General features: G+C 40.8%; 1 protein-coding gene across 1 annotated transcript in view; it reads right to left on the bottom strand.

The window, feature by feature from the left end:
• Nucleotides 1-22865, bottom strand: part of MORN1 (MORN repeat containing 1) — a 472343-nt gene that overhangs the window by 181091 nt on the left and 268387 nt on the right. Inside the window, exon 11 of the mRNA XM_040325902.1 lies at nt 12250-12395. Coding sequence (XP_040181836.1) covers nt 12250-12395 — 146 coding nt within the window. The remainder of the gene's footprint in view (nt 1-12249; nt 12396-22865) is intronic.

A 22865-nucleotide genomic window follows, 5' to 3' on the forward strand; every position in this document is an offset into this window, starting at 1 on the left:
GGAAAAATGTACCAAGATATTATTGATTAAATCTGCTGCCATCTACCAGGATGATGAAGATGAAACGAGGGTGGACATTTCAGCAAGACAATGATCCCAAACACAAAGCCAAGGAAACTCTCAATTGGTTTCAAAGAAAGAACATAAAGCTGCTAGTATGACCCAAGCAATCATCTGACTTGAATCCAATAGAAAATCTATGGAAAGAACTAAAGATCAGAGTTCATAGAAGAGGTCCACAGAACCTTCAGGATTTAAGACTGTTTGTGTGGAAGAATGGGCCAAAATCACACCAGAGCAACGCATGAGACTAGTTTCTCCATACAGGAGAGGTCCTGAAGCTGTCTTTACCAACAAAGGATTTTGTACAAAGTATTAAATACATTTCAGTTAGTGTGTGCAATACTCTTTCCCTTTTTAATTCCATATTATTACACATAACTTTATTTCTAAACGTATTTGTTTTGGTTTCTTTGTATGTATGGGTTGTTACCGACATGTGGTGAACATTTAATGTCAATAGCACCTTTATAAATATATTTACCTAGCAAAATAGTGACTTGTTCGATACTTATTGTACCAACTGTATTTCTGTAAGACTGGGTAAATTGTAAGCTACTTAGGAGTATGGGAGTAAATCTTAAGATAAAATTTAATAATATCAATCTGTCTACATCTGATCTTTTTAAAGGCTGTGGCTCTTTGTGTTCATTGGCCGGTTTACAAGCTTTTTTTTCTCCATTTCAGTGGCCATGTACAGACAGATTATTTCCCAATATGAACAATTCTATTAAGTCTTACCATATAAGTAAAGCAGGCAGATGCAAAAGAAGATCAGCAGTAGTGCTTCAGGGTTGGTCATCACCACCAACAATACAACAGGTTCTAATGCCGCATACACACCATCACTTTATGTGATGAAAAAAAACGACACTTTCTGTGAAGTAAAAAATTACGTTTTTGAAACTTCAATTTTCAAAGACGAAGTTGCCTACACACCATCGTTTTTCTCACAATGTTCTTGCAAAGTGAGGTTACGTTCCACCACGTTTTACCATTGAAGCTTGCTTCATAAGTAGCTTCTGGGCATGCGTGGATGAAAAAACGTAGAAAACTACGTTTTTTGCTACACACGGTAAATTTCTGTGAAGTAAAAAGTGCACTTTTGAAAAACGACACATAAAATTGAAGCATGCTTCAATTTTTTTTTGGTTGTTTTTTACAAGACATAAAACGACGTTTTCCCCCACACACAGTCAATTAAAGTGACGTTTTTAAAAACGTCATTTTTTTTCATCACATAAAGTGATGGTGTGTACGCGGCATAAAAGTGCTTGCCAGGCAACATGTGATATTTTCATAGTATCGCAATAATGCTCTTTTCATAACCTTACAAAAAGAGCAACTGCAAGTTAAGGGACAAAGTGTTAGCACAAAAGCTTATCAAGCCTTGTTGCACAAACACCAACAATCTGATGGTATATTTGTATCTCCTGCGTTCTCAGTTGTGGTCCATGAACCATGATGACTAGAAGGCATTACATAGGATTCAAAGGAGCACAAATTGTATCAGCTTGTGATAACACGGTTTTGAAAGAAGTCGATATAGTTAAGGATGATAGCTGAAATTCGATGAATGTATCATGCGTTCCATTGTTGTTATCAGCCCATTAAGTGATGCTCTGTTTATTTCAATGTCGTTTCTTGTATTGTATTTTATTTTTTTAAGAATACGCTTTATTGGGTTTCAAAGTGTATCAAGACATGTAGGCAAAGTCAACAAATATCACATAAAGAAGAAGGTACAGCAGTACAACAGAGAAATACTGCAAAATTGAAAGTACATCAAGGACCCAAAAGTGCTTAGGAAACTTTAGAGGATACTGTTGGGCTGCCTCAGGCACAATTAAATAATGTGTCTGTCTTTGGCTTTCCTGTCTGTCTTTGGCACTCTGGGGTTGAGCTGTGCTGTGCCTCCCATGGGTTTTGTTTAATCCGGGGGCTGCGACGCGCACTGCTTGCGCTCCCCTTCCCCTGCCCTTTTTGTGCGGGGGACAGGTGTGCAGGCACTGCATGTCGATGTCTCACCTCTCATGCCGGACACGGGGCATTGCTCCTTGTGGCCCCGCTTTGCCTTTGCAGTTTTCACCTACAAGCAGTATGGGTGGTGATTTTGGCGCCAAACTACCAGGCTGCTCTATTACATTGGTGTAGGCGCCTCCTCTCCCCAGGCACTTGGCTACTTCCCACTTCACAGGACAACACACTTCACATGCCTCTCAGCTCGGTTAGCAGGTAGCATTCCCCACTTCACGCATTGCCCTTCCTTTCACCCATCCCTCTATCCCGTTGATTCTACTGGCGGTTTTTCTTATGATTTATCTCACATGTGATTTCATTGGTCAGTTTTGGTTTAGCCTCACTTGCCACTTTTTTCATTCTCACATACTACCTTCACTAATTTGACAGGAACTGCAACATATCCTGGGTTGAATATTCCACTATTTTACAGCCACAGTCTGCCACTTATATCATGTCCACACACACTAATCATTGCCTGGTGCTTGTCCATCCTGGGTGGAGCCTGTGGGGGCTGTCCGCCGCAAAGAACTCTGTCTCAGTCCCCGGGTGGAATGTTCCCCACACATGGGGGTACGCACAGCCCGACTGCCATTCCATCACTACATGGATACCTTGTAGGTACCAGCTGGGACTTTGATCCCTCGTTTTTGTTCCTAATGTGTAAATGGACCAATTTGAAATGTATCTATGTTATTGCAGAGACACAATACACGCTTTCTCCTGACGAGTGACAATAAGTCGCGAAACGCGTATGGCCAACAGATTTTGCATTTCAATTATGTGTCCTATCAACAGTTCTCATATTGCACCAACTGTTTTCTGGCTATATATCTTGGATTCCATTACTATTATTTTGTGTTTACCCATTGTATGGACTGTTCTGAATTATGCATTTCCTTGTACAATAAAGCTGTCAATTAAAAATTTTGTACATTTTTGTAATTTTTAATCATGCAGGAATCTATTTAAGTGTATATACAGTATTTTCCGGGGTATAAGACAAACTTTGGCATCTAAAATAATGCCCCAAAAGTCGGGGGTACCTGTGTGTCAGACGGTGGCCATCCATTATTCAAAAGCCGCACCTCCTTCTCAGACTGTTCTGTGATAGGTGGAACACTAATTTTCCCAGCAGTTCAGTGTTCCGCCTATCACGGATGCCTTCTCATCCTCGGCCTCGCCTATCACGGAACAGCCTGAGGAGGAGGCGCGGCTTTTGAATAATGGATGGCCGCCGTCTGACAGGAGAAAGTAGGGAGATCTTCAAGGCAGGGAATGGAGGGTACAGTGAGGTCGGCAATGGCACAGTGAGGCATGTAATAATTGCACAGTGAGGCATGTAATAATTTCACAGTGAGGCATGTAATAATTCCACAGTGAGGCATGTAATGATGGCACAGTGAGACCTGTATAATGGCACAGTGAGGCACGTATAATGGCACAGTGTGGAATGTAATAATGGCACAGTGAGGAATGTAATAAAGGCACAGTGAGGTATGTATAATGGCACATTGAGGCATGTAATAATGGTACAGTGAGGCATGTATAATGGCACAGTGAGGCATGTATAATGGCACAGTGAGGCATGTATAATGGCACAGTGAGGGGTCGTCTTATACGGTAAATATATCCCAAAACCAAAATTTTAGCTGGAAAATTAGGGGGTCGTCTTATACGCCGGTAAATACGGTATATGAGTCTTATTGAACAATAGAATATAGTTACTTACTAATCAATTATGTGTTACTAGATAGAATATAATATATACTCTATACCATAGATATGTCCCGCCCCTCTTGCTCTCTCTTTTAATATGAATCTCAGTAGTCACAACATTAGGAGGCAAAGATGCATAGGCTTTCCCATCCTGACTGGGTGGCTTTTGCTTTCCCATTACATGACATCCTGTCAGGAAGCAGCGATCACACAACCGCAAGACACAGCCCATGACTGATCAGTGTACTGGCTCACTGCACAGTACCGTGTGACCGCCATGATGCATCACAGCAGGTCACATGACAGTTGCACACAATGGATGGCTTCCTTTCATGCCATTCATTGTGTACAATTGTATTTCTAGCTGTGATTGGTCAATTTGATCACATGGTACAGACAGGGCCAATCACAGCACATGCGTACCATGTGCTTTAAACCAATCACAGCTAATCACAACAAAACAAACTGAATGAATCAGTTTCATTCAGTAAAATGCTTGCTCACAGCAATGTAGTTCAATGCTTTAAGCAAAGATAATGTGTAAAAAAAAAAAAACGTAAACATTTTCCCAGAATAGTACAATGTTTTTTTAACGCTCTGGTCACAGTGTGTTAAAAAAAATTGAAAAAATAAAATAAAAAAGTAATAAAAAATAAAGAAAGTTATATTTTAGAATTATATATAAAAAAAAAAATCCATACTGTCACCAGTGTCCATTAGACATGTGCAGACTGGAATATTTTGTTTTGTTTTTCCGTTTTTGTTTGGAAAATAAATGTATTTAGTTACTCCCGAAAATCGTTATGATTTATTTTGTTTTTCGTTGGGGAATAGCTTTCTTCCGAAAATCCAATAATACTTGGTTTCTGTCAAAAGAATATTCGCCGGAACGTCGAATCTTTGTTGGTTACGTCTAATGGTCAAAAATATTCGACGGAACGTCGAATCTTTACGTCGAATCGTACATTTCCGTTCGAATATTCCGCCTACAAGAATTCTAATATTGTATGACTAGTAATAATGTTGAATCTATTCTCTATAATGTCGAATCTATTTTCTCATAAATCGAAATCTATTCTCTGTAATGTCGAATCTATTATTTCTATAGTGTCGAATCTTTTCTCTATGATGTCGAATCTTTTCTCTATGATGTCGAATCTTTTCCCTATAATGTCGAATCTCTCTATATCGAATTTTTACCGCAACGAAAACGAAAATAAAGCATTTTTTATGTCGGATCTTTCGGTTTTCGTTTCTTGCACTTTCGTTATCGTTTGTTAAAACGATAACGAAAAAAAAAGATTTTCGGACGAAAATGCATTCTAACGAAAACGAATGCACATGTCTAGTGTCCATGATCACCACCCCACCAGTTCTATGATGACACTGTACTGCACTGGTGACAGTACACTGTATGTAAAAAAAATTACTTTTTTTATTTCTTAATTTTCCAAAAAGGGGTCATTTAGGGGGTTTTTAGGGCCTCAAGAAATTAGATAGGCTCATCAGGATTGATCAATTTTCAAATATATATCCCATAGTTTGTGGACTGATTTGGGTTATTTTCACCAAAGAAATGTAGCAGAATACCTTTTAGGCTAAATTTATGAAGAACAGATATTTATTTGCTAAATTCTATAACATAAATGAAAATCTTGTTTTTTTCTCCAAAGTGTTATTTTTTCATTTATTTAGCAAAAAAAAAACAAAAAAACATTGTGGATTAAATACCACCAAAAGAAAGCTCTAGTTGTTTGAACAAAATTATGAAAATAAAATCCAGCAGCAACTGGGTGAGATTCGAACCGTTAATGGGCAGGCTGAATGTACCAAGTTGATCGATCAACTTGGGTACAACCAGCCTGCAGAATTCTCTTGCGATTATCATTAGCAACTGCTATAGCCAAAAGCCATAATTACCGTCTTCTCCCAGTGGGGGTGGCTTCCCCTGCCCTGAGAAGACAATGGTCCAACAGGAGGGATTCCTATGTCAGCACTGTCTGTGTGGATGTGAGAGACGGGCAAATTTCTCTCCTGCAACCCGTGGTTGCAGGAAATAAATTTTCTCTGTGTATGGCAGGCCTAAGAGGGGAATTCCCTTAGTTTAGAAGATTTCCTTTGACTTTCTGTTGCGCCTTTGGCACATGAAGGGAACAGAAATTTCCCCAATGGTACTCAGACAGGAAATGTACCTGAAAAAAGTTTTGGTTCTACTTACGCTTTAACCGGTTCCGGTTTATTGTAAAATGATGTCGGCAGGAACCTTCCCTCCCTCCGGGTGGACTTCATAAGACATCCTGGGTTTCCCAGCCATTTAGGGGGTGCGACCGCCGCATCGCTCGGGACCCAGTGTGCGTGCCTGGTGGCCGCGATGTCCACCGGGCACCCGCGATTGCCTGTGATCACGGCAGGAACGTGGATCACACAGATCCATGTCCTGTCAGAGGAGACCGATGTGTGTTCCCAGTACAGAGGAACACAGATCGGTCTCCTCCCCTTGTGAGTCCCCTCCCCCTACAGTTAGAATCACTCCCTAGGGAACATATTAACCCCTTGATCGCCCCCTAGTGTTAACCCCTTCCATACCAGTCACATTTACACAGTAATCAGTGCAGTTCTATAGCACTAATCGCTGTATAAGTGTGAATGGTCCAGAAAACGTGTCAGATCACCGCCATTACTAGTAAAAAAAAAAATGCCATAAATCTATCCCCTATTTTGTAGACGCTATGGGCCAGATTCACAAAGATCTGCCTATATTTAGGCAGGCGTAGCGTATCTAAGATACACTACGCCGCCGTAACTTAGAGCGCAGTTTCCGTATCCTGAAAGAATTTGCGCCGTAAGTTACGGCGGCGTAGTGTAAATGTGGCGGCGTAAGGGCACGCAATTCAAATGGCTAAGATGTGGGCATGTTTTATGGTAATTCATGTTGACCTCACGTCGCAAATAGTCAATGCTTTCGACGTGAACGTAATTTACGCAAAGCCCTATTCGCGAACGTTTTACGCAAACGACGGAAAATTCGACGCTGGTCCGACGTCCATACTTAACATTGCGTACGCCTCACTATAGCAGGGGTAACGTTACGCTGAAAAAAGCCTTACGTAAACAACGTAAAATAATGCGCCGGCCGGACATACGTTCTGAGAATCGGTGTATCTAACTAATTTTCATACTCTACGCGGAAATCAACGGAAGCGCCACCTAGCGGCCAGCGTAAATATGCACCTAAGATCCGACGGCGTACTAAGACGTACGTCAGTCGGATCTAAAAGTGGATACAAAACAAAGATACGATGGGGCATCCTAGAAGTTACGCGGTGTATCAATAGATCAATAGATACGCCAACGTAACTTCTTTGTGGATCTGGCCCTATAACTTTTGCGCAAACCAATCACTATACGCTTATTGCGTTTTTTTGTTTTTTTTTACCAAAAATATGTAGAAGAATACATATCGGCCTAAGTCAGGAAAAAAAAAAAATGATATATATATTAAATATAAAAGTAAAAAATATTGTGTTTTTTTTCAAAATTGTCGCTCTTTTTTTGTTTATATAAAAACCGCAGAGGTGATCAAATAACACCAAACGAAAGCTCTATTTGTGGGGGAAAAAACAGAGATTTAAATTTGGGTGTAGTGTTGCATGACCACGCAATCGTCATTCAAAGTGCGACAGCGCTGAAAACTAAAAATTGGTCTGGGCAGGAAGGGGGTGAAAATGCCCTGTATTGAAGTGGTTAAATGACTGGACCATATCTCAATGACCAGTCTATCCTTCTATCAAAATCTAAATACAATATTGTGCAATGTGTAATGGAAGTTCCTGGTGTATGACTGATTAAGAGACACAGTAAGCGCACTGTAGTTTGCAGTACAATAATCATCACATACATTCACTACAGCCCTTTCTAAGGGTAATTAATCATAAATAATGAGCATAATCAAAGTTTGTGGGGGAATAAAATCCCTGGGGAAGTGGTATGAAACATTTCAAGATAGGGTGGGGGGCTTTTAGCAGGTTTTTATCAGAAACAAGCTCTCTCCTGAATGGGATGTAGATTCCAGTATATTAGAGATAATACATGTGGTACCAGCAGGTATTCACCACAACTTTTATATGTAGATAACAAAAACTGTGTAAGAAATATAATATATTTTAACAACTGTGTATTGGACATAAAAGTGTAGCGCTAAACTTTTTATGTCCAATACACAGTTTTTAAAACATGGTCATTTTCTCATTTGATTTTATTTATATCTTGTATCAAGATATAGTGCTAGCTGCTACGTCTTTGTAAAAAGGGAAAGGGTTGTGCGAATTTCCTTACTGCTAACAATTGTGTATTGCAGTGAAACTGATTTCTGGTTAATGAGGCACAGTTCTTTATCTATATCCATGAAACAGAAAAAGTATTTTATTTATGAAAAAAAGATGGAAACCAATTAGACTGAATTCTGAACTTGATTAGCTGTTAAGGGTAACATTTCTACGTATGCTCCTATTTTCCAGACCAGGGAATGCTACTTAACCACTTCATTACTGGGCACTTAAACCCCCTTCGTGCCCAGAACAATTTTCAGCTTTCAGCGCCGACGTATTTTGAATGACAATTGCGCGGTCATACAACACTGTACCCAAATTATATTTTTATCATTTTTTCCCCACAAATAGAGCTTTCTTTTGGTGGTATTTGATCACCTCTGCGATTTTTATTTTTTGCGCTATAAACATAAAAAAACTGAAAATGTGGCAAAAAAAAACACAATATTCTTAACTTTTTGTTATAATAATATCCCAATTTAAAAAAAAAAAAAATTTTCCCTCGGTTTAGGCCGATACGTATTCTTCTACATATTTTTGTTAAAAAAATCGCAATAAGCGTATATTGATTGGTTTGCGCAAAAGTTATAGCGCCTACAAAATAGGGGATAGATTTATGATTTTTTTTTTTTTACTAGTAATGGCGGCGATTTTTTTGTCAGGCCTGCGATATTGCGGCGGACGTATCGAACACTTTTGACACAATTTTGGGACCATTCACATTTATACAGCGATCGGTGCTATAAAAATGCACTAATTACTGTATAAATGTGACTGGCAGTGAAGGGGTTAACACTAGGGGGTGAGGAAAGGGTTAAATGTATTCCCTGGGTGTGTTCTTACTGTGTGGGGGGAGGGGACTGACTGGGGGAGGTGACCGATGCTGTGTCCCTATGTAAAGGGACACAGATCGGTCTCCTCTCTCCCTGGCAGCTCTGCTGTGTCACCGACGATCGCGGGTGTCTGACGGACATCGCGCCCGCCAGGCACACGCATCGGCTCCCGAGCGATGCGCCGGGCACGTTGTTTCCTCGCTGCGCGCCCCCAGTGGCACGCACGGGGAACAACAACAACAGGACGTCCAGACAGTTCTTTCACCGCTCCAGGTGAGCCTCGTAGATCATCAAGGGTTGTTGAACCACCAGGGTGCTGGCAATGCTGATTGTAGCACATGAACGAAAAAACTCTGGATAGCCGCACTCCAAGATAACTTAAAATAAAGTTGGTCTTTTTAAATGCATGTGCATTTGAAAATAAAAAGACCAACTTTATTTTAAGTTATCTTGGAGTGCGGCTATCCAGAGTTTTTTCGTTCATGTGCAACAGGACGTCCAGGGACGTCCACCCGGCACTTGAGAGCCGCGCTGTGGACGTCTTTTGTCCATAGCGCGGATCCCAAGTGGTTAAAGTGACTGTAAAGGCAGAAAGTTTTTTATCTTAATGCATTCTATGCATTAAGATAAAAAAAAAACTTCTGTATGCAGCAACACCCCTCAGCCAGCCCTCAAATACTTACCAGAGCCGATCACTATCCAGTGATGTTGCAGGAGAGATTTGCTGATACAGCAGCGGAGCGCTATTGGCTCTCCCTGCTGTCAATCAAAATCAGTGAGCCAATGAGGAGCTCCGTGTCTGAATGGACACACGGAGCTGCGGCTCGGCTTGGGTGCCCATATAGCAAGCTGCTTTGTGTGGGGCACTCATCAGGAGGGAGGGGCCAGGAGCACCAAAAAGGGACCCGAACAGAGGAAGATCTGGGCTGCTCTGTGCAAAACCTGCCGCACAGAGCAGGTAAGTATAACATGTTTGTCATTTTTAAGCAAAAAAAATTAAAAAATACAAGACTTTATGCTCACTTTAAAGCTGAACTCCAGGTGTGGATTTTTTGCATAGTTACCAAATTGGACCAATGTAAGATAGCATATGCAATACCCGAGGGACTGCTGTGTAAGTTGAGTGTCAGTGTAATAATCTCTACTGTCATTCAAGTCCAGTGCTATTTACAGAATGCCTGGCATTTTTTAAAATTCATGCAAGATGTTCTCTGAATGGCACCTGTACCAGCGAGTGATTTAATTAATTAAGCAGCAAAGCAGCCCCTTGGCATGGGACCCAGAATCAATCATCAAATTTACAGCTTCTATGGAGATTGTTTAGGTATAGCACTTGCATTCTTACTTTGGTCCAAGTTGGACCAATGTAACTTTGCAAAAATATCTATACCTAAGCTTTAGCTTTACAAGGATCAACCCAAAGACATACAATAGCCATTTGAAGAAAAGTGTGACCAAAATAAATGACAAGATGAAGACAAGCAACGGCAAGAGGAATGCAGAGTCATGCCGCGTACACACGATCATTTTTCGGCTTGTAAAAAACAATGTTTTTCAGCCTCTAGAAAAAACAAAGTTTTTTCCAACATCATCATTAAAACGACGTTGCCCACACACGATCGTTAAAAAAAAAAGGCTCTAGCAAAGCGCGGTGACGTACAACACATACAACGGCACTATAAAGGGGAAGTTCCATGCGGATGACGCCACCCTTTGGGCTGCTTTTGCTGATTTTGTGTTTGTAAAAGACGATTTGCGCTTTTCTGTCTGTTACAGCGTGATGAATGTGCTTACTCCATTACGAACGCTAGTTTTACCAGAACGAGCGCTCCCGTCTCATAACTTGCTTCTGAGCATGCACAGGTTTTTCACGTCGTTAAAGCCCACACACGATCATTTTTTACAACCCGAAAAACGATATTGTTTAAAAATAGAGCCTGTTGGAATTTTTTTTTTTTGTCGTTTTTCAGAACCCGAAAAATGATGTGAAGCCCACACACGATCATTTTAAATTACATTTTTTAAAAACGTAGTTTTTTACAAGCCCAAAAATGATCGTGTGTACGCGGCATCAGTCTCTGCATTCATCTTGCCGTCACTTGTCTTGGGAAAGTGCTCACAGCTGACACAAGCTGCAGCTACATATCAGCCATGTCCTTCATCCATGGATGTTGTTGGATCAGTTGAGTCAAGAGGGGAGGAAGTAAGACCTCATGACTAGGCTTAGAAAGCTGGTAGGTTAAATGGCTACTGTCCAAAGTGACTCATGTGTGGGGGGGGGAGGGGGGGGTCTAATTATCCCAATTACAGCCACCTATGCTAGACTCTGGTAACACTTTGAGTTGTGGTTATTGCAGAATTGGTACGCATTTTAGGCATAAAACCATAGAAAGGGTAAGGTTAGACGTAGATCCAAGATCGCAAAGCAGTTAGGTACTAGACAATGGAATGGTCTGTTAATTTCTGTTCTTTACTGCAATTTTTTATTTCTTTTTGCTGGAGTTCTGCTTTGCGATAACTGAATGATCATAACCTAATGCAAGCATATTTACATTACCTGAAAGCATCAGTTCAATATTATTTGGCACCACTGCATATGTATTTTATGTTCAGCAAAGAAAATTGTTAATTTTTATGGAATTAATTTCTGGAGACCATTCACAAGTTGGATGAGCACCACCCTTTGTCTCTGTGTTGCCTTAAAGCCACTATGAATGTCAGAGATTTGGGTCCAAACCTTTGAAAAAAGTCAGGAAGGTGTCTCATTAATGTAAAATGGAAAATATAATAACCCCCCCTGTATGGAGTACTTTTCTTAAATACATATAATATTGTTCTTTTTGCTTCCTTTTTCATTCGGCTAATATAGAGGAAATATCCACGCTAGTGAAATGTGTCTTTTTTGCTGTTATACAAAGAAGCAGGGATAGTGAATTCGTCTTTGTTCTCATTCAGTCAATTATCAGTTTTTTGACACCTGCCAACTGCTGTGGTGATGTGTCTGCTGTTTATTATCTGAATAATCCTTTGTAGGTAACAGGACAAAAAAACAACCGTGTTGTTTCACATAGACCTCCTTCAAAGTACAATTCTTTTTTCCTCTTGAAGACACATGCTTTCTGATACGTGGTCGGGGGAAGGGGGGGGGGGTATTTATAAATAATTGTGAGAGCTGTACTCAGCCGTACAAAAGCTTATATTTTATTCAGGAGAATGCTGCTTTCCACGAATATGTTCATTCCAGTTTGAAAAATGATAAGGCATGTAGCCTATTTATCATTATTGCTTACCTTGTCAGCATCTTCGAAAAGATGGAGGAATCGTGATGGTGGTGGTCCAAACACGACATCTTCAAATACAGCATGGCCCTTTTCAACTCTTTTATTTGGAGGAGGTAAAGAGATGTCCTCTTCGCTTTTGGAGATTTTGGGGTATTCTTGAGAAAAACAGAACCATGAAAAAATTAAGTTTATGCCATCTTTAGGGACAAGAACACACCACGTCATAATCATGATTATAATAATTATTTAACCTCCCTGGCGGTATGATTATTTCAGAAAAAAAGGTGCTGAAAGTGGTACCATTATTTGCAAGGAAATTTGGCGTTTTATACTGTAGGCCTGTAATTCTTAGGAATAACTCACTTAAATCTGACCAAACAAGAGTCTAGTAGGCATACCGGGTATGACATTTTTTTAAAAACAAAATTATAAATTATAATATAATAAATAATTATAAATATAACAAATAATAATATAATTATAATAAACATTATTCAATAATGTAATCAACTCAAAATCACTGAAATTTGCTCAGTTGCAGAATTGTCGCTGTCATTACTTACTTATTTTTTTATGACGAATTTCCCCACAAATCGCTATCGCACAATTCTGCAAGTGATTATAATTTATTATCGCTGTTTTCTAGTTGTGGATTCAGCGAGGTGAGCCCGAGTCTGACTCGGGGTTACCGATCGCAGCACAGAAATGTAACCCCGAGTCAGACTCGGGAATACCGCCAGGGGGGTTAAAGTAATTCCTAACTGGATGGCTTTTTTTTTATTTAAAGAAAGCAGTACACCTCATATACCTCACTTTACAGAAAAACTGAGTACAAATCAAATTATTCAGAAAGAATAGAGCAAGAAGTACTGTACAATAATTGTGCAGGTTAGAAGGCATTTCTTCAATTAAACAGCTCAATGCAATCTGAACTTCCACATATATTATAGTACAAAAAAATTAAACAAAGATACTGTATATTCCCAGTGTGTAGGTGTCTCCCAATTTTTATTTGAGACATAAAAAAAAAACATAGCAGAAGGAATAGATGTTAGTAAAAAGGTGGAGGAAGAATAAAACAGTCTTGCGGTCACGGTCCACAGCCCAGGGGGTTCAGTTGGTCAAGGGAGAGGGGATTTTTGATACTCCTGTGTGTCCTTTCCAGAAGCCTTTTTGAAATCCAAACCACCAAAAACACACTGGGCCAGATTCACATACAAATGCACAGGCGCAGCGTATCAGAGATACACTACGCCACCATATCTTACCTGGCTTTAAGTCAAATCCTCAACGATTTCGCGCCGTAGTGTATTTCTGGCGTAGTGTATTTCTGGCGGCGAAATTCAAATTGGCGAGTAGGGGCGTGATTCATTGAAATGAAGCGCGTCCCCGCGCCAAATAAACTGCGCATGCTCCTTTTCGAAATTTCCCTCCGTGCTTTGCGCAAAATGACGTCGCACCAACATAATTTTTTGAACTTAGACGTGAGTTACGTCCTTTCCTATTCACGGACGACTTACGCGAAAGAAAAAAAAACAAATTTCGACGCGGGAACGACGGCCATACTTAACATGGCAAGTCTATCTATATACCACAAAATAGCAGCTTTAACTATACGCTGGGAAAAGCCGACTAGCGACGACGTAAGAGAATGCGACGACCGCGCGTATGTTCGTGGAACGTCGGAAAAAGCTCATTTGCATACCCGACGGTGAAAACTACGCAAACTCCACCCAGCGGGCGCCGAAGTATTGCATCTAAGATCCGAAGGCGTACGAAGCCGTACGCCTGTCGGATCTTACCCAAATGCCGTCGTATCTTGGTTTGAGGATTCAAACTAAAGATACGATGCGGGAAATTTGAAAGTACGCCGGGGTATCAGTAGATACGCCGGCGTACTTGCTCTGTGAATCTGCCCCCCAGTGTGTAGGTGTCTCCCAATTTTTATTTGAGACTTAAAAAAAAACATAGCAGAAGGAATAGATGTTAGTAAAAAGATGGAGGAAGAATAAAACAGTCTTGCGGTCACGGTCCACAGCCCAGGGGGTTCAGTTGGTCAAGGGCAGGGCCGGATTAACAATGGGGCTGATGGAGCTGCAGCTCCAGGCCCCTTTCCCAAGATAGGCCCATTTGCCCAAAAAAAAAAAAAAAAAAAAAAAATTCTTTTTTTTAAGAATTTTTTTTTCTAAGATCGAATTTTGGGGTTTGTAGCTCGATGACCAGAGGTCACAGAAACCCTACATTTGGGGGTAGGCATGGGAAGAGCTACCCCACAACTGGTTAAAATATGGGACGGCTATCATTTATGGTTCCGGAGATACGGGCCTGCTTGCACAGCCTGTCAGAAGCTACATTCAGAGTGGCCAATATAAATACAAGCTGACACACTGCAGCAGACTGATATATCACAGTGCTTATAATAATTATTTGTATATTACTCATGGTAATTAACCCCTTGCTACCCAGGCCAATTCTGACACTTCTCTACTACATGTAAAAATCATCATTTGTTTTTTGCTAGAAAATGACTCTATGGTGGTCTTTGCACTTTTTATGTTGCAAGGTGTAGAACTGCACGATTCTGGCTAAAATGAGAATTGCAATTTTTTTGCTTAGAATTTTTTCTTGCTCTCTCACGATTGTTGCGGCGTAACATCATCTTTCACATTAAAAAAAAAAAATGGGCTAACTTCACTGTTTTGTTTTTATTGTTTTTTTTATTCATTGAAGTGGGAAAATGCAGTGTGACATAAAATATTGCAGCAATAGCCATTGTATTCCCTAGAGTCTCTGCTAAAATATATATAATGTTTGGCAGTTCCAAGTAATTTTCTAGCAAATAATATTGCTTTCTAACTTAAGAAACAAGTGTTGGACTTTAAGTGGTTACATTTAGTTACAATGTTAGTTAGTTACAATGTTTCATTTTGTTTACAAACTTCGCAGACTGACCAGATTTGTTCTTTACACACAGAAGTGTATCCCTTTGATCTAAGAAGGAAGTGTCAGTTACAATGTTTCCTGTTAAAAACTTGGCAGACTGCCCAGATATTTTCTTTTGACAGCTGAAAGTCTTTCCACTTGTTATATGAAAGAATCAGCAAACTCTGCATTGAAGATCGTCAGGGGGGTTGAATCGAGATCACAATTTTTTTAACGATTAATTGTGCAACTCTAGCACGGTATTTGCGCAGCAATTTTTCAAACATTTTTTTTGGAAAAAAATGTTTCATTCATTAAAAAAACAGTTAGTTAGTTAAGTTAGCACAATTTTTTTTGGTATCCTAAGCGATGCTTTACATTTTTTTAGGTTACATGTTTAGAGTTACAGAGGAGATCTAGTACTAGAATTATTGTTCTCGCTCCAACGATCGTGGCGTATGTAACCTGTGTGTATCTGGCTCTGATACTACCAGTGCCTACCCAGCCACTGACTAGTATCTCTCCCCAGCCTGTCCCCACACACCCTCTCACCTGCTGACCTGTGGATGGGGGAATCACTCCTGCAGTGTTATTGTGTTCTGCCAGTGCGTACAATGATCAGTGTTGCTAACTTTAGCTGGCAGCACTGATTGTTTTAAGAAAAAAAAACAGGCTGGTTGTACTCAAGTTAATTAATAGATTGACTTGTGTAAAACCAGCTAGCCCATACATAGATTGACTATGGCTGGTCTCTGCATAATTGGCATAATTTCAATCCATATATGACCCGCTTAACCACTACTCAGTCCCTAAATATCCTTCCACTCCTGTACATAGTGCACACTGTCATACTCTCCACACTCCTCTCCTGTACATAGTGCCCACTGTCATACTCTCCACACTTCTCTCCTATACATAGCGTTCACTGTCATACCCTCCACACTCCTCTCCTATACAGAGCGCCCACTGTCATACCCTCCACACTCCTCTCCTATACATAGCGCCCACTGTCATACTCTCCACACTTCTCTCCTATACATAGTACCCACTGTCATACCCTACACACTCCTCTCCTGTACATAGTGCCCACTGTCATACCCTCCACACTCCTCTGCTATACATAGCGCCCACTGTCATACCCTTCACACTCCTCTCCTGTACATAGTGCCTGCTGTCATACACTTCTCTCCTGTACATAGTGTTCACTGTCATACCCTCCACACTCCTCTCCTATACATAGAGCCCACTATCATACCGTCTACATTCCTCTCCTGTACATACTGCCCACTGTCATACCCTCCACACTCCTCTCCTGTACATACTGCCCCATCATACCCTCCACACTTCTCTCTGGTACGTACTACCCTCTGTCATACCCCCTCACTCTTCCTGTACATACTGCCCATTGTCATACCCTTCACACTCCTCTCCTGTACATAGTGCTTTTTTCCGTACCCTTTGTACTCCTCTCCTGTACATAGTGCCCACTGTTAGACCCTCCACATTCCTCTCCCTCATCTGCACATACTTCCCACTTATATACCGTCCATACTCCTCCCCTATGTCGCTCACCCACAAAAACAGTTCTTTAAAATTATACTGAATATCCTCAATGTTACCAGCTCTAGAATGGAGACACTTTTGTTAGTTCAACTAAAGGAAATATCAGTTCTCATATTTGTTCTGCCCCATTATTAGTACTCATTTAATTTTGTGATTACTACTATGATGTATAGAGGAACATCGGGGATCTCAGCTACTCTAAATATAGCACTTATATAAAAAAGTGGCCCTGAAAATATTTTTTAAATGTTGGCAACTGTGCACTTAGGCACTGCTCAAGGGCCACCGTCCACCGGGTCAGTAGGGGGCCACATGAGAGGCTCCTGGGATCCTGTGATAATAAAGCGGTAGTAAACTTTCCTGACATTACTACTTTTTAGAGGCCCTGGGGTAGGTTATGCCACAACGTACAAGTATACACAGCATATTAGCACATTAGTGTACACTTACATTTTCAGACTGAGCCCTCCAGTGCTGCGATGAATCAGGTGGGGCCTGGACACTTCCAACTTCACCCGGTCTTCCTTCTGGGTTCTGTGCCTTTGGTCACTTGCCTTGGCTGGGCTGCGTTCATGTCATTCCCACGCATTTATTTATTATTTATTACACCCCATTCACACCTCCGTGACAAAACGCCCGACGCCGGCCGCTCGTGCCGCTGGAGGGGAGAATTCCCATTGCTGTCTATGAGATGGTTCACCTGCGGCATGAAAAAAAGTCCCGGACCCTTTTTTTCAGGCGGCATTGGCGTTCGGCCATACAAAGCAATAGGAAGGATTTGTAAAAAAAAAGTTACACTATTCGCGGCAAAATACGCCGCGTACGCGGCGTTACTTGTCGCGGAGGTGTGAATGCAGCCTTAAAGGCCCCACCAAAATCCTCAGCACCAGGCCCATGATGTTCTTAATATGGCCCTGGTCAAGGGAGAGGGGAGAAAAGAGAAAAAAAAGGGGGGGATTTTTGATACTCCTCTGTGTCCTTTCCAGAAGCCTTTTTGAAATCCAAATCACCAAAAACACACTGAAATTCATATTTGGCCAAATTTATTTTCATCCAAAATTCAGAATCAACTCTAGCCACCATGCTCACTTTGACTAGCTGACCAATAAGCAGCTCAACAGAAAGAGGCATAATGGTATTGTACAAATACTGCAATGTCCTCAAATGGAAAATGTATTTGTACAGCTCATATAAAAAGAAAAAGAAGGGTTTTTGCCATCCAAAGCAACCTAATTCCAGGTTTAATTTTTCTAGCGCAAGCTACAAACAAAATCTTAAACCTGAATGGTTTCTTTGGCCAAAACTACTCCCTTTTGTTTTACTCTATTGGTAAACCAGATCAGCGTGACCTTTTGCATCATTATGCTGACTCTAGCCCTTTGTGCCAATACAAACTGAAATTAAAACAGACAGTTGACGTTAAATATCATACTATCCAATTTTCTCCTTTTTAGTGTGTGAAAAATACAGCAGAGTGCATAACACTTGATAATGTTATTGCTATAATAACAAATCCTTAGGGCAGTTAACAGATTTACTGCACGTGGGTATAAAGGTATGTGAAAAATGTAAAAACCTGTTATCATTTGATAAAAAGATTAATTGTACAGTGTATACAAAAAATATGCTTAAGCTGAACTCTAGCAAACAGCTAAATACATATTTGAAATCCATGCATGCCAGTCCCTTTATATGCCAAATAATTCAAAATACTTTTAAGCCAGTGTGTGATCTGGGCACCCTGCATCATTGCACAGCCATGTCCTGGACCTGCCTGCAGGCAATGGGCCAACACCAGCTTGTGAATGGACAATATAAGAGCAGCAGTAAATAAAGTGGTCACCCCCCCTGCTCCCCCCTCTAATAAGCGTGTTCCCTGTAAGCAAGATGTCCCTCATTGGTTTGTAATGTTGTCCTTCTATTTTACAGTATCAGTGTTGCTGTGCAGGGAATTACAGAGCCAATATGAAGACAGATTCGGGTACTTATGTAAAAATATACTTTTAATAAATGCGCAGCTGGATTAAATGATGTCTTTACATCTCCCCACAGGAAAACTAGACAAAGTAGCTTTAACTCAAATCTTTCACCAGTCAGCAAAGAAGAGAAGAGGGAACCATAAAAAATGGATTGTGATCACCCATAACTGTGCAACCTCCATTTTTTAAATCGATTGAGGGGGCATGCGTTCAGAACCAAAGAATGCTTAAAGTGGAGGTTCACCCTATAAAAAATTTCTAACAGTACATCTGGTCACCAGTCATCTCTATGCTTCCTATCCAGCGCAGGGCGATCCTTTCTCCGGGCCCCCAATGGCACAGGGGAGCCCAGAGAAGCACCCGATGGCGGCGGGAGGGGGGTGTCGCCTATAAGAACGATCAATCGGTGAAACTGCCACTATGATCGTTCTTATGGTGCGCAGGATCGCCGCCGGAACACAATGATATCTGTATGATGCCTCTAGCTGCAGGCATCATTTAGATATAGATGCACAAAGTCCAGGACATCATATGATGTCCACCCAGGATAGGAGATCCCCTTTGTGGACATCATATGACGGTGTGCGGTATTGAAGAGGATAAAGCCTACACACGACCGTTTTTCACAACGTGAAAAAACGATAATGTGAAAAACAATGCAAAAAATTAGAGCAGGTTCTAATTTTTTTTTTTTTCACGTCGAGAAAAATGCTCTGGAGCCTACACAAGATCGTTTTTAATGACCAATTAAAAAAATTGCATTTTCACGTCATGAAAAACGGTCATGTGTACGCGGCATAATACAGATTTTTTTTTTCAGTTTCGTATGTGTGTGTTTTTTACCTGCCAAAGATTTGAAAATTGGTCCAGTCAATTTTTTCAAGCTGGGAAACCTTGTCAAGTAGCAGTCCACACAACTTAAGAACAAAAACTTAGGGCCAGATTCACAGTACAAGTACACCGGCGTACTTTCAAATTTGCCGCTTCGTATCTTTAGTTTGAATCCTCAAACCAAGATACAACGGCTTTTGGCTTCGATCCGACAGGCTTACGGCTTCGTACGCCTTCGGATCGTAGGTGCAATACTTCGGCGCCCGCTGGGTGGAGTTTGTGTCGTTTTTCACGTCGGGTATGCTAATTAGCTTTTTCCGGCGATCCACGAAGGTACGCGCGGCCGTCGCATTCTCTTACGTCGTCGCTAGTCGGCTTTTCCCGACGTATAGTTAAAGCTGCTATTTCGTGGCATATAGATAAACCTGCCATGTTAAAGTATGGCCGTCGTTCCCGCGTCGAATTTTGATTTTATTTTTTTGCGTAAGTCGTCCGTGAATAGGAAAGGACGTAACTCATGCTACGTTCAAAAAATGACGTCGGTGCAACGTCATTTCGCGCAAAGCAGGGCTGGAAATTTCTAAACGGAGCATGCGCATTTCAAACGGCGCAGGGACGCGCTTAATTTAAATGAATCACGCCCCCTACCCGCCCAATTTGAAATACACGCAGAGAAATACACTACGCCGCCGTAACTTACGGCGCAAAATCTTCCTGGATTCGAAGTTCCGCCAGGTAAGATACGGCGGCGTAGCGTATCTCTGATACGCTACGCCAGGGTAAAGGTCTTAATATATTGCAGCTTACTAGTCTGCATTTGTTTTCTTTTCTCAGGCTAATGATATTCTCAGGAAGTATAGCAAAATGTCTCTTGATCTCGCCAGAAATACAGTGTCCTTGTCACTTCCTGTGAGCTTAACAAAAAACGTTATCTTCTTTCTGTGAACTAATAAACTTCCCTTGACCCATGTAATAAAGATAAACAAATGCAGACATGTTTGAAGTTCACTGCTCCCCCCCATAGATGCAGTGGAGATGTTATTGTAGCCACCCCAGGACACTTACTGTCTCTGCGTGGCTGCAGTCACTCCTCCACTGCATCCAGGTGAAGTGTGTTATTTTTTAGAATAACAGTGGTTTATAAAAGGGAAAAAAATAAAACAAATCCATACACCTCATCTGAGGTCTGGTAAGCTGCAATATTTTTAATTTTTGCTTCTCACTTTAGATTTTAGATGTGGTTGAATCTTTACTGTAGCAGCAACACAGCTTGATCAGAAAAAATAGTTAACATCCCCCTTCCTACCTCCCCATCACTATGCCTGTAGCCTGCTTGTTGGGCAATGAAGCACCCTGCTGCTCATCCATCTGTCATTATTTGCCATATCTGTATGTGAACACTCCTACAGAGTCTGATCAGCTTCTAGTGCTGGCCTTGCCTCTCCTAGTACTATGTGTGCAGTGCAGGGGGTTACAGGAGGCTAATATTAGCACAAGTTTAAGTGCTTACACTAGGTGATTTTAAAATAGGGTGATCAGATATCCCCAATTTCCGTGGAGAGTTCCCAATTTTAGGTGGCTATCCCCAGTATAACATGTCCCCGGATTTGTCCTGGTTTTTCAAATGATATTTCCGGCCCATTAGCTGTGGGGTAGTTTGGCTGGCAACATTTTCTTGCGTTATTTACTACTGACCTCTGCACTATTTACAATTGACCTCTGCAGTCTGATTACTACTGATCCCTGCACTCTGCAATATTTACTACTGTACTCTTTTTTTCCTTACTATTGATCCCTGCACTGTGTTGCATAATACTGACCTCCAAATTCAGTATTGCTCACTACTGACCCCTGCACTTAAATCCCCCTCCTCACACCTGACCTGTCCACAGTGAGTCCCCAGGGGGCCATGGTGCATCATCACAAACCCCAATCTTTTTTGTTTAACTGCACATTGTCATAATTGCTTGTTTAGTGTTCATGTATGGTCATGATTACCTATTTGTTGCCCAAGTATTTCAACAGTTGCAGCATAAGTGATGTACAAAAAAAAAAAGTGGGTGGTGATAGCATCGGGACCTGGGGAACTCACTAGCAGATGCAACTAAACTCCAAGGTCCAGTGAGTACAATTCAGGGAGGAAAGGGGGAACTTTTGCTGTTGGTGGTGTTCCATTGGGAAACGGGGGAATTTTTGCTTGGGAAGCACCCTGTACTTTGCTTACTTTTGACATCTACACCATGGCCCAGATTCTCAAAGGACTTACGACGGCGCAGCGCCATTGTACGCCGTCGTAAGTCCTAATCTGACCTGTCGTATCTATTAGACATGTGCACAGAATTTTTTTTCGTTTTTTTTCGTATTCCGATCGTTTCGTATTTTGGTTACCGTTTTATTTTCGTACATGAGGGATGGTTCGTTATTCTGTTTAATTCATGTTCGTTACTTGTTAGACAATCATTTTCGTGAATTTTCGTCGTTTTGTACTTTCGTAAATATATCGCGGGATTCGCGGCACTTTCAACACGCGGCTCATCCATATTAACTATTGTTAAGCCCCATACACTTGGTCAGACTTTTTTAACAACAAACATAGAAACGATCGTTTTACCGAACGTTCGTTCGTTTTTAAACTCCATCAGAAAACCATTTTTGGGTTCCAGGTTCAAAAGTCTGGCCAACTGATCTCCCTTCAGACGAAAATCCACAGAAAAGTTTATTTGGCTTTACTGTACTCAGCACAAAAGAGAAGCTGCTTCACTAACTAACTACACTCACTGTCCATTCAAAAAAACGAAAATGACATCTTATAACAAAAGATTTGCATTCTGTATTTTGAAACCAAATTACGAACAGAAAGAAGGAATTCAGAATACAGAATACAAATCGTTTGTTATAGATGTCATATGAACATACGAACAGAAAAAGGATTCAAACAAAATACAGAATGAAAATCTTTTGTTAGATGTCATATGAACATACGACTGAAAATCAAAATACAAACAGAACAAGGATTCAAACAAAATACAGAATGCAAGTCTTTTGTTATAGATGTCATATTCGTTCTTTTGTTGTTTTCGTTTTGTTGTATTTTCGTCGGATCGTTCGTTCGTATTTGCGGTTGTTCGTTATGCGGCTCATTCGTAATCCCGTTGTTTTCGTATTTTGGTGCTTTAATTTTTTCGTATGTACACATTATTCTGCGGGTACGAAAATGAACATTTTCGTACGAAAATAACATTCGTACGAACGGGAATGCACATATCTAGTATCTATGCGACTGATTCTTAGAATCAGTTACGCATAGATATCCATTAGATCTGACAGGCG

The sequence above is a fragment of the Rana temporaria genome, chromosome 10, assembly GCF_905171775.1.
Source record: "Rana temporaria chromosome 10, aRanTem1.1, whole genome shotgun sequence".
Taxonomy (NCBI): domain Eukaryota; kingdom Metazoa; phylum Chordata; class Amphibia; order Anura; family Ranidae; genus Rana; species Rana temporaria.